General features: G+C 42.0%; 1 protein-coding gene across 1 annotated transcript; it reads right to left on the reverse strand.

Annotated features, from left to right (window-relative positions):
- Positions 1-548: 548 nt before the first annotated feature.
- LOC115921399 lies at positions 549-11090 on the reverse strand. Its single transcript, XM_030978859.1, has 2 exons — positions 9082-11090; positions 549-1446 (listed from the first exon to the last, which is right to left on the reverse strand). The coding sequence occupies exon 1, from the start codon at positions 11088-11090 to the stop codon at positions 9654-9656; it is 1437 nt and encodes a 478-aa protein (XP_030834719.1). The 3' UTR covers positions 549-1446; positions 9082-9653.
- Between the last annotated feature and the right edge of the window lie 2321 nt (positions 11091-13411).

The following is a 13411-nucleotide window of genomic DNA, read 5'->3' on the forward strand; positions in this document are numbered from 1 at the left end:
AAAGACGATCCGGCCTCCCCGTTCATGTGTACATTAGAGGCAAAAAATTCCATTTCATAGATAATGTGTCATGGGCTGTTTAGACATTCCTAACAACATTTATTTCAAGGATGTATTTTTTAGTTGCAATTTTCCAGGGACATCCCCTCTCCTTTTAACTTCAACTGCACTCATTGAGAGCACATAACGACGATGAGAAAAGAGGGCTAATGTATTCAGCTACTCGTAGAACCCAAGCAATATACACGACCGAAAGTGTTATAAACACAATTCTCATGAGCAATATTGCCATTGGAGGTCAGTTTTTCATTTCATCTAACATATACTTGAATATTAGTTTCGTCTGTATTAATATCGTTTTGCTGACTTGTTCGCTTGGAAAATAATCTGTTAATTGATTGAATGATTTCATTCGTCAAGTATGAGCAAATAATAATTATATGTTCATAATCATTTAGTTTTAAGTTTAGATCATTAGATTATGGTTTGCCGGATGGTTTGTGTGACTGTCTGTGAGGCGAAACGCTGAATAATTACAACGACTCAGGTTTTTACGGGAGTGTCAGTTTATTTTAGAGTCATAACCATCGAGGGGAATGCAACTCTGTCTTTGATGAACGAATCTTTTATCTTTACTCCTTCAACTGCTTTATTCCGTTCTTCTTCCCTTCACTCCGTGAAAACTGTACATGATAAAGCATAACAGGAATGCATAATAAGTATGTGTTCATGAATATAAGTTCCACAATATTAAAGCAGATATAGCATTCTACTAAATCAAAGACATTGTCTGAATTATAACTCCTTTTCATGTTTGCTTGTAAATCTTATATAAGTCAGACACTGTCTTGACAAATCTATCTGAACTTTATGTAGAATGTCACAGCTAACACACAATTAAACTTATATCATCTCTATCATGTCTAAACCAGATTTAACACGGTTTCAACTAAAAATGTAACCATATTTAACGAGCTTGAATGACTTTATCATAGTCAAGGAATACAATAACAAAGTCATGACCTTGACCTGTCATTCACACAAGTATGCTCACATTCCTCCTTCTTCGTTATCGAACTATAATGTGCCTTTAAGTTTCTGTTTAGCGGACTAAGTGCTATAATCATAAAGTGGATGATTTACGTCATACACTATTAAACCATTTCAAATCTAATGTATAGCTTGTAAAACTTTGTCACTATACTACCATTACAATAAGCAAGCATATATGCAATTCTATCTAAATACCTAAGTACCTAGCAAGGCATAAGAACGTCAATATACATGCAATATAAATTCTACAATATCAGTCAAATGATCTATTTATAGCATGCATGGAACTCGGACTCGTCCAAAAATGATTCCCTAAATCATTGCTAACAAACAGTTTCTACCAGGAAAACCCCAGCTATTTTCATACAGAAAAAGTCTGTTATTTTAAACAACCTGTAGCGACAAATGTTACAGTGCATTCATTTATAATTCACTGGTATACATATTGTGTTTTTAATCCAAAATGGCCGCTTTAGAAGTCATTGAGAGTTCGAGGATTTGGTATTACGCCATGTCCTCAGAACTGGTTTTAACTCGATTTATTATATAACGATGTTTATTCATTAGTATTTTGATCACATGACCAATTAACATAGATGTACGCGTATTTATTCATAAGTATTTAGATCACGTGCCTTATTAACATACATGTGCGCTTGTTTTGAACCAATCGCGCTGTAGTTGATTGGCGCTCTTCTGATTTTCCTGTGCGGGAATCAGTGAGCTGTTTTAATATTGGTATACACACATGCTGTTATTGTGTTGATATTTGTACCTAGAAAATTGTATCCAACGAGGATTGAACTGCTACGTCCCCGGACCATTCCCGGTGGACGTGCTCACCTATTTACATCTTGTACGTTTTGCAAGATATATTTTGACTCTCTCGATGTTCAACATTGACGACACTTTAATTCACCAGCAGTGAGAATAGAACATTTAATATGATCTAACGTTTTTCTCACCTGCATTATTGTTTGACAACCTTTTATCATCGACTTCATATATATTGTCTCGACATTTGATTCTTCGACCTGCATCGCAAGTCACTGAAGTTGATCTATTGACATTGACTGCATCATCATTGTATTCATCTGTTAACTGATTCATCATCGTTGTCTTCATCACCGTTGTCTTCATCATCGCTGTCTTCACCAGCGTCGTCTTCATCGTCGACTTCATCATCGCTGTCTTCACCAGCGTCGTCTTTATCATTGTTGTCATCATCGTTGTCTTCAACATCGTCTTCATCATCGTGGTATTCACCTAGCGTCGATCATCGTCTGCATATCCTACGCGATCGACAACCTGCTCGTCGACCACTGTTTTCGACTAGCTAGTTTCTACATCTACCTAAATTAGAACTTGAAGAAGATCTACTTTGAATTCAACTCCAATGACTCACGTAACGTTAATTATATTGTGATTTATGCTTTGCATTGTTTATCATTGTGAGGCCTTATTTTGACTGACTGAGTGCCTGTTGTTGAGTGCGTACGCTTACTAACACATATTTTACATGTTTATAATTGCACTAGTCCTAGGCCTATGCCTGGTCTACTGATCTAGATCTGCTATAGTCTAGATCCACCGATATATTGTTGTATTCTCGTGTTGTGCATTCCGTACACATACACAAGTAGAGATTTGTTTAGCGGTTTCTTGAACCACAATATTTCGTGCCTATGTAAGTAAATCTAAACGCTGTCTAGCTTAGATTTGAGTAGTATTTTCTTGACTGTTATTATTCATGCAGTGGTAATGATATTTAACTGACTTGTTTTAGTACTGTTTTAAGTTGTACTGAACAGCTAGACTCCTGATATTTCGAGACTTGTATTCAGCGGTAATCATTAATACCATAGTGACTAAGTTGAGTCTCCTTTACATTAATGTGCTGTTGGAAGTTATCTATGTTTGATTATTAATAGTAACTACCAAGGGCCTAGTGATAGTTTAATTGTCTGTCACTGTTGAGATAGACAGAAGAGGTTTCTGATAATTCTGTAATCATTGTATCTTATGTGAAATTATAGAATATAGAACCAGTTTTTAACCATAATCAATTTGTCTGGATGTGATCATTTATTAAGTGTTTTCTTGTCTGGAGGGATACTGCTTTTTAGCAGTTTAATTAAAAAAGGGAATTATGTGGGATTACTAGTTAACACGCAACATAGTCCATACCCCATGTAGTTTTCTAAATTGGTGACCCCGACGTGATCCCCCTGAGATAAGAAACATTTAGATTACCTTTGCTTATTAATAATTTTTTTTTTTTACCATTAGATAATCACATTTCTTACTGATACATTGAATTTAGTTGTGTAAACAGTGGACGTGGCGCGGCGTCATGACTGAACCCAATACTCTTCAGCACCAAGTTGCTGCGCTCACGAAATTGGTCAAGGAATTGACCGCCACTATCGGTCGCATGCGGAGCCGAAGCAGCAGCATGAGAAGCATGAGCAGCAACAGGAAGCGCGACTCATCCGGCTATAAATCAGCGAGCACTTCTGAAGTTTGCTGGTATCATGAGAAGTGGGGTGACAAGGCTCACCAGTGCCGCCCGCCATGCACATATAGCAAGCCGGCGGAAAACAACTAGGCCAGGAGGTGGGCGCGACACCCCTCACTGGCCCTCTTCGTGACGGTCGCTTGTTCTATGTCACAGATAGAGATTCTGGGACACGATTTTTGGTTGATACGGGTGCCGCGGTAAGCGTAATTCCTGCCAACACCGCTGATAAGAGGCACCTTATGCCACTCGTTTTGCAGGCTGCAAACAAGACGCGCATATGCACATATGGGCAGCGTGAGCTCACAGTGTGTATTGGGTTGCGGCGTTCGTTTAAGTGGTCATTCATATTGGCCGATGTTTCGCAGCCTATCCTCGGCGCAGATTTTTTGAGGCATTACGGCTTACTAGTGGATTTGCGCACCAACCGACTTTGGGATGCCACCACTAGTCTGTCCGTACATGGCATCGCCTCCGACTTACCGTCGCTGAATCTCACAATAGTGCAAGTAGACTCCGATTCTGTCTACAAACGCTTACTTGCCGAGTTCACGGAAGTAACTCGGCCCATGTTTAAGAACTGTCCGTTGAAACATGACGTCACACATAGAATACTCACAACCGGCCCACCAGTTTCGGCACGACCTCGACGCTTAGCGCCGGACAAACACAAGATCGCTAAAGACGAGTTTGGCCGATTACTCGATTTGGGCATTGTCGAGCCCTCAGACAGTTCATGGGCGTCGCCGCTCCACATGGTGCCAAAGAAGTCAGGCGGTTGGCGACCATGTGGCGATTACCGCGCTCTTAATCGCGTGACCGTCCCGGATCGCTATCCCATTCCGCACCTTCACGACTTTGCCGCACAGTTGCGAGACAAGTGCGTATTTTCCAAAGTTGACTTAGTGCGCGCATATCATCAGATCCCCGTACACCCTGATGATGTGAAGAAGACCGCGCTGACAACCCCTTTTGGGTTATTCCATTTCCGACGCATGCCATTCGGACTACGCAACGCGGCGCAAACCTTTCAAAGGTTTATTGATAGGGTCGTCCGTGACCTGCCATTTGTATTCGTGTATCTTGATGATATTCTTGTTGCCAGCGAGAATCCCGAACAGCACGAGACTCATTTGCGCCAGCTGTTCACAAGCCTCCGTGATTATGGAGTAGTAGTGCATCCTGACAAATGCCAGTTTGGAGTCGAAGCACTAGACTTTCTAGGGCACCATGTGACTGCCCAGGGCGTCTCCCCGATGGATGACAAGGTCGCGGTAATTCGCAAATTTCCGCGCCCTACCTCGCTACGCCAGCTGCGCCGGTTCTTAGGCATGGTTAATTTTTACCGCCGATTTATGCCTAAGTGCGCATCCTCGCTGGCCGCCTTGACTGATTTGCTGCGCAAGCAACCTAAGCGCTCTCGAAAGGCGTTAGATTGGTCCCCTGTGTGCGACTCTGCTTTCGCGGCTGTCAAAGAGGACCTCGCGAACGTCACGATGCTTACATACCCGTCTGTTGAGCTACCTACAAGCCTCGCGGTAGACGCTTCCGATCTCGCCGTAGGTGGTGTGTTACAGCAACTCCATGAAGGGGAGTGGCGACCGCTTGCGTTCTTTTCTCGCCGCCTCAAGCCTCCCGAGACTAGGTATAGTACCTTTGGTCGAGAGCTGCTAGCCATTTACCTCGGAATACGCCATTTCCGATACTTCTTAGAGGGGCGTGATTTTTTTGTTTTTATTTATTTTTATTTTTTTTATTTATTTCGCATCTTTATACAGAGTAACATGTTCAGCTAAAAATCATTACAAAACATTGTTAAAAACATTAAAATAGGCTGGTTTACAACAGGGCTCTGTTTAAAAAACAACATAAAATGACAATGAACAATATTATATATAGAAATGACAGGGGTAACGAAAGCTAACACACACACCTGTTTACCACCTGTTTACAAACTAAAAATTACATTAAAATCAAGCATAAAATGAATTTGACCTCACGGGTACAGACCACAAGCCTCTTACCTTTGCGCTCAAGACATCGCCCGATCGACATTCCCCTAGGGAAGCGCGGCAACTCGATTACGTGTCACAGTTTACCTCCGACATACGCCATATTCGAGGCGTTGATAATCAGGTAGCTGATGCACTTTCTCGCACCGAGATTGACTCAGTGCAATTACCGAACTCGATTAACCTGCGTGTAGTCGCGACCGACCAAGTCGATGACGTTGAGCTCGCTGCTCTGCGCTCAGACACGTCAACCTCGCTCAAATTTGAGAAGGTCCTCCTTCCGGAAGGGGACGCGCATATTTGGTGCGACATGTCCACAGGGCATCCGCGGCCGTATGTATCGGTAGCGCACCGTCGATCGTTGTTTGACAATCTGCACAATCTCGCGCATCCGGGCATTAAAGCTTCGCAAAAGCTTATAGCGGCCCGTTTTGTGTGGCGGGGTATGAACAAGGACATTTGTACATGGGCGCGTACTTGCATCCCATGTCAGCGCGCAAAGATCCAACGTCATACGCACTCACCGCTTGGCACTTTTGCCAACCCCGATGCCCGTTTTGCACACGTTCATATTGATCTTGTTGGGCCACTACCGCCCTCGAAAGGGCACATTTATCTGCTGACTTGTATCGACAGGTTCACCCGTTGGCCCGAAGCGATCCCGATAGCGGATGCCACTGCCGAGACAGTAGCCATAGCTCTAGTGGAGAACTGGGTAGCTCGCTTTGGAGCTCCAGCCACGATTACGCATGATCGAGGTCGTCAGTTTCAATCTGCGCTTTTCACTGCATTAGCTAATTTGCTAGGTTGTCGGACCATAGCCACCACGGCCTACCACCCGCAGGCCAACGGTATGGTGGAACGGTTCCATCGGCAACTTAAAGCCTCTCTCAAATCTCAACCCGAGCCGAACCGTTGGCAAGAATACCTTCCTTTGGTCATGTTGGGTATCCGCGCAGCTATTAAGGAAGACATCGGAGCTTCCGCTGCCGAACTAGTCTACGGGACGGCGTTGCGTCTTCCAGGCCAGCTGATAGTGCCTACGCGACACGATACTGTTGACCCCGCGGACTACGTCCAACGCTTGAAGGACCATATGTCTGTTTTAGCGCCTACAGCGACACGTAGGTCACCACAGACCAGTTTTGTACATAGGTCTCTCGATACTTGTACGCATATTTTCTTGCGTATCGATGCTGTCCGTAAGCCATTACAGCCTCCGTATTTGGGTCCGTTCAAGGTTCTCAAACGAAACCCGAAGTTTTTCGTTATTGAGCAAAAGGGCAAGCATGTTTCTGTAAGCATTGATCGACTGAAACCCGCATTTTTGGAAAGCGTTTCGGCCAGGACTACCGCGGCTGACGTGCCTCTAGAGGGAGAGCCTACCGTCTCCTCCCCTCTGCGCACAGCACTTCGCGCAACCTCTGCGCCTGCTCCTGCACCTGCTCCTACGCCTGCTCCTGCTCTGGTGAAATCGCGACCTGCTGCGCGTGTCACACGTTCAGGCCGCCACGTCCACTGGCCGCAGAGGTACGTTCAGGTTCACTACATTGAACGTGTCGCATAAATAGTGGTTATTTTCATGTATATTAATGTATTTTGTACATATGTTTCTTTTATATTTTTAATTGTGTATTTTCGCCCCTCGGAGCTTACGCAAGCTCGGGTCTAGTAGGGGGGTTAATGTAGCGACAAATGTTACAGTGCATTCATTTATAATTCACTGGTATACATATTGTGTTTTTAATCCAAAATGGCCGCTTTAGAAGTCATTGAGAGTTCGAGGATTTGGTATTACGCCATGTCCTCAGAACTGGTTTTAACTCGATTTATTATATAACGATGTTTATTCATTAGTATTTTGATCACATGACCAATTAACATAGATGTACGCGTATTTATTCATAAGTATTTAGATCACGTGCCTTATTAACATACATGTGCGCTTGTTTTGAACCAATCGCGCTGTAGTTGATTGGCGCTCTTCTGATTTTCCTGTGCGGGAATCAGTGAGCTGTTTTAATATTGGTATACACACATGCTGTTATTGTGTTGATATTTGTACCTAGAAAATTGTATCCAACGAGGATTGAACTGCTACGTCCCCGGACCATTCCCGGTGGACGTGCTCACCTATTTACATCTTGTACGTTTTGCAAGATATATTTTGACTCTCTCGATGTTCAACATTGACGACACTTTAATTCACCAGCAGTGAGAATAGAACATTTAATATGATCTAACGTTTTTCTCACCTGCATTATTGTTTGACAACCTTTTATCATCGACTTCATATATATTGTTTCGACATTTGATTCTTCGACCTGCATCGCAAGTCACTGAAGTTGATCTATTGACATTGACTGCATCATCATTGTATTCATCTGTTAACTGATTCATCATCGTTGTCTTCATCACCGTTGTCTTCATCATCGCTGTCTTCACCAGCGTCGTCTTCATCGTCGACTTCATCATCGCTGTCTTCACCAGCGTCGTCTTTATCATTGTTGTCATCATCGTTGTCTTCAACATCGTCTTCATCATCGTGGTATTCACCTAGCGTCGATCATCGTCTGCATATCCTACGCGATCGACAACCTGCTCGTCGACCACTGTTTTCGACTAGCTAGTTTCTACATCTACCTAAGTTAGAACTTGAAGAAGATCTACTTTGAATTCAACTCCAATGACTCACGTAACGTTAATTATATTGTGATTTATGCTTTGCATTGTTTATCATTGTGAGGCCTTATTTTGACTGACTGAGTGCCTGTTGTTGAGTGCGTACGCTTACTAACACATATTTTACATGTTTATAATTGCACTAGTCCTAGGCCTATGCCTGGTCTACTGATCTAGATCTGCTATAGTCTAGATCCACCGATATATTGTTGTATTCTCGTGTTGTGCATTCCGTACACATACACAAGTAGAGATTTGTTTAGCGGTTTCTTGAACCACAATATTTCGTGCCTATGCAAGTAAATCTAAACGCTGTCTAGCTTAGATTTGAGTAGTATTTTCTTGACTGTTATTATTCATGCAGTGGTAATGATATTTAACTGACTTGTTTTAGTACTGTTTTAAGTTGTACTGAACAGCTAGACTCCTGATATTTCGAGACTTGTATTCAGCGGTAATCATTAATACCATAGTGACTAAGTTGAGTCTCCTTTACATTAATGTGCTGTTGGAAGTTATCTATGTTTGATTATTAATAGTAACTACCAAGGGCCTAGTGATAGTTTAATTGTCTGTCACTGTTGAGATAGACAGAAGAGGTTTCTGATAATTCTGTAATCATTGTATCTTATGTGAAATTATAGAATATAGAACCAGTTTTTAACCATAATCAATTTGTCTGGATGTGATCATTTATTAAGTGTTTTCTTGTCTGGAGGGATACTGCTTTTTAGCAGTTTAATTAAAAAAGGGAATTATGTGGGATTACTAGGTAACACGCAACATAGTCCATACCCCATGTAGTTTTCTAAAAACCAAAGAAATGAACAATTTTTTCCAGCCAATTTTGCGGCATTCCCCTGGTGCTATAAATTGAACATACTTGTTCACATAACATCTTGTACATAGAGAATTCCCAAAAGAATAACTGCCTTTTGTTTCTTACGAGCGACTCTGACTTTAGACTTGACCAATAATACTCGACTAGTCTTGCTTCAGTCCTTTCCTACAAATTTGTTACTAGACTCAGTTTCAGACTTTACCAAATAAATTTGTCTTCTTCAAAAATCAAATTGTCCATCATATAATGAAGATAAAGTTAGTCTTGCTTTTAGACTCTATGAATAAATATTCTTCTCTGTGCTAGTCTTTTACTCAGACCCTAAATTCAATATAATTAGTCTTTACAAAATCCATAAATGTCTAGATAATGACTTTCTGCCATAAACAAAAGTTCCATAAACCTCCGGTTCCTTAGAGTTCAAATGAGGTCATTTAAATGAGTTCCACATCTCATACTTAAACTGTTAAAATGTAAATTCCCTTGTTTGTTACTATAAATGTTCTTGGCTCCTTGGCTGGGAATTACACTTGGTCTTCTTGCGGTACTAATAAAACCAATTTGTGAATTGGGCGGTCAAGGTAATAGACAGTGGAGAGTTTCGCTTTCCCTGTCTATTCAGTTCTGGATCACCCACTGTGATCTTCACCTTGCGGACATGGCCATCGTCAGACGCGAACACTTGAGCGATTCTTCTCAGCGGCCACGAGTTTCTAGGAATGTTATCGTTCTTCGTCGGCACGATGTCGTCTAACTTCATGTTGCGCTGTGGCTTCGTCCATTTCTGCCATGACTGTAGTTGGCTCAGGAATTCTTTCCTCCATCGAGACCAGAACTTCTTGGCTAGGTGTTGTACTCTTCTCCATCGTTTCTTGGCGTACACATCTTTTCGTGGAAAGTTACCTGGCGGCGGTAATATCACCCTTGATTTCTGAGTCAACAGGTGATCTGGAGTTAGCGGTACTAGATGAGTCGGCTCATCAAATGAACCCTCTGCTCGCTTTAATCGTCCTCCAACCCGTAAAACTCCCCTTTCCATTTTCATCTTGTCTGTCAGTGGATCATCCCAGTCAGCACCTTCTCTGCACAATTCCTGAACACTCTGTATGCCTCTCAATGTCACTGGAGCAATCAGTCCAAGAGGATCGTAGAGTGACATGACTGTTGAAAGCACTCCTCTTCCGGTGCATGGCTTGTCAGCAAATGTGATGCGAAAGTTGAAGGAATCTGATTCTATGCACCACTGCAGACCTATGGCTCGTTCAATCGTCAGCTCATCGTGTAGTAGATTGAGTTCTTTCACACACTTGGCTCGTTCTTCCATAGGCACTGCCTGCATTACCTCTCTTGAGTTGGAAACAATCTTGTGCAGGTGCAGTTTTCCTTCCTTGCAGAGCACTCTAGTCTGTGTCATCAAGTCGACTGCCTCTGCTGATTTGGGAACAGAGATCAAACCATGGACCACGTATAAGTCACTGTGTACGAAGTTTGCTGCAGCTACACACTTGTCTTTGTGGTCAGTTACAGTTTTCTTTCGTCCATAATTCGCACACCCTGGTGATGAGGCAGCACCAAACAAGTGTGCCTTCCTTCTATAGTGATGAACTGGTTGCTGGTAATCACCATCAGGCCACCACACATCACACATGAAGGCTGGCCTTTCCATCCGGAATCTGCACAAGACGCCAGCCAGTGCATTTGTCATTTCCGGTCCTGTCATCAAATGTTCGTTCAACGATTCTCCTTTATACTGAACACTACAGTCAAAGACGTCTCTCAATTTGTTCGGTTGTTGAACGCCGTGATGTGGAATGTACCAGACTGTTTTTTTGTAGTCCATGGGTTCTGGTACATACTCTGAATACTCATTCTTGATGAGAGCATCCATTACCTTGGTGTAATGTTCGTGATAGACTACATCCTTTGTTAACTTCCGTCTTAAGCCTTGTAGCCTCATCTTGGCTTGGAACACATTGCTTGGCATCAACGGTTACTCCATCTTGAGTGGTAGTGGCATTTCGTAGTGCCCATTATCCGCAACATGGATGCCATCTTCCATTACTTTCAGAAACCTTTCATCATGCTGCGAATAAGGCCTCTCATTCGTGTCTGCATTGAAACCTGCTTCCATAGGTTTCACGATGTGGCTCGGTTGATATCTTCCTTTACGGCGATAGACTGTGCCAACACTGCATCGGACTTCTGATGTTTGTTGACACCATGTAATTCAGTGGAGCCTATTAGATCCTCTGAACTGCCTTGATAGTTGGAGTCCACTGTGCCGATGATACTCCAACCAAAATCGGTCTGCGTCCCGAAAGGTCCATCTTCGTTGTTGGTGACAGCTGGCGGTCCGTTGTCAACCCTTTCTTTGCACCTGTATTGATAGGAGGCAGTGGAGGAGGCCTCTGAGGCCACATCACCACGTAAGAGAATCAATGTTTTTGCGGCTTCTTTCATCAAGCCGAATTGCTTTTCCTCCATCACTTCAAGCTTGTCCTCGCTGTCGTCCTCTTTTGACAAGGCAGCTGTGACTTCTGCCAGCGTTTCCTGAGTTGCGATGGCGTTCTCGATTGCTTGTTGGGTGCCTTTTCGACCATCTCTAATTATTGATGATTCTGAGTTTTCATCACTTAACAGTTCCATCAAATTGTTGGCTGTTTTCTGCCACGTTATTATTGCATCCTTCCAGTTCTTGGTTGCAACGCCAAGCTGGTATTGCAACACCTTGTCGGTTGCAACTGCTTCTCCTGATGATCTTGTTTGACCCTCAGCTGATTGTTGCAACACCTTGTCGGTTGCAACTGCTTCTCTTGATGGTCTTGTTTGACCCTCAGCTGATGGTTGCAACACCTTGTCGGTTGCAACTGCTGTTTGTCCCTCAGCTTTTGGTTGCAACACCTTGTCGGTTGCAACTGCTGTTTGTCCCTCAGCTTTTCCTTCTCCTTCTATCATCTTGTCTGATCGTTGGAGAGAGCTTACTTGAAGAGCCGAGAGGCCGTTTAACTCAGGAAAAGGTTGGCGATTTCCCTGAGTTCTTTTCACTCTTCTGAGAAAGAGTTTTCACTGTGACTGTCTGTGAGGCGAAACGCTGAATAATTACAACGACTCAGGTTTTTACGGGAGTGTCAGTTTATTTTAGAGTCATAACCATCGAGGGGAATGCAACTCTGTCTTTGATGAACGAATCTTTTATCTTTACTCCTTCAACTGCTTTATTCCGTTCTTCTTCCCTTCACTCCGTGAAAACTGTACATGATAAAGCATAACAGGAATGCATAATAAGTATGTGTTCATGAATATAAGTTCCACAATATTAAAGCAGATATAGCATTCTACTAAATCAAAGACATTGTCTGAATTATAACTCCTTTTCATGTTTGCTTGTAAATCTTATATAAGTCAGACACTGTCTTGACAAATCTATCTGAACTTTATGTAGAATGTCACAGCTAACACACAATTAAACTTATATCATCTCTATCATGTCTAAACCAGATTTAACACGGTTTCAACTAAAAATGTAACCATATTTAACGAGCTTGAATGACTTTATCATAGTCAAGGAATACAATAACAAAGTCATGACCTTGACCTGTCATTCACACAAGTATGCTCACATTCCTCCTCCCTTTTCATCATAGAATGTCTTATTCTGCATCATATATTTTACTTGACTATACTTCTTTCCACTTTAAGTAAAACTAAACATCAATTATAGATGTAATGACATATTACATGTGCAATAGATATCTCTAGTCTATCCTATGTGTGGGTACACAGTATACACATGTTATACATTTGCCATACAAATTACTGTGCTACTGTGTAAGTTTCATACAATGTAAACATCTTAAAAACTACCTTTTTGACATTCATTTTCATAATGCTCAAATATGTGGTTTAACTAACCTCTGTACCTCCATAATACTGTAGAAACAGCTCTCAGGAACAAAGGATGCTCCAGAAAACCACAGATTTTCCTCACAAAACAGAAATCATGTTGCAAACATGATCATTTCAAATCAGCCAACAACAGGTGGCGCCAAACAAGTTTCTGACCTTCAAACTAGAAAAACTTTAAATAAGAACTGTCAAAATAATCTTTGACCAAACGCCCTCTGTTGTTCTATTATTGCAATGTCAAGCTAAATCAATAAATACTAAATAAAATGACTTGAACTAGCAAATACAAAATTACAACTTTCACAGTTTGGCTTCAAGTTTCGGGATTGTTATCATAATTGTAGTACGCTAAATGTAAGGAAAGGTCCTTTAGCACATCGTCTTACTATAAATTGGAAG

This window comes from Strongylocentrotus purpuratus, unplaced genomic scaffold, assembly GCF_000002235.5.
Source record: "Strongylocentrotus purpuratus isolate Spur 01 unplaced genomic scaffold, Spur_5.0 spur5_scaffold_1, whole genome shotgun sequence".
Classification (NCBI taxonomy): domain Eukaryota; kingdom Metazoa; phylum Echinodermata; class Echinoidea; order Camarodonta; family Strongylocentrotidae; genus Strongylocentrotus; species Strongylocentrotus purpuratus.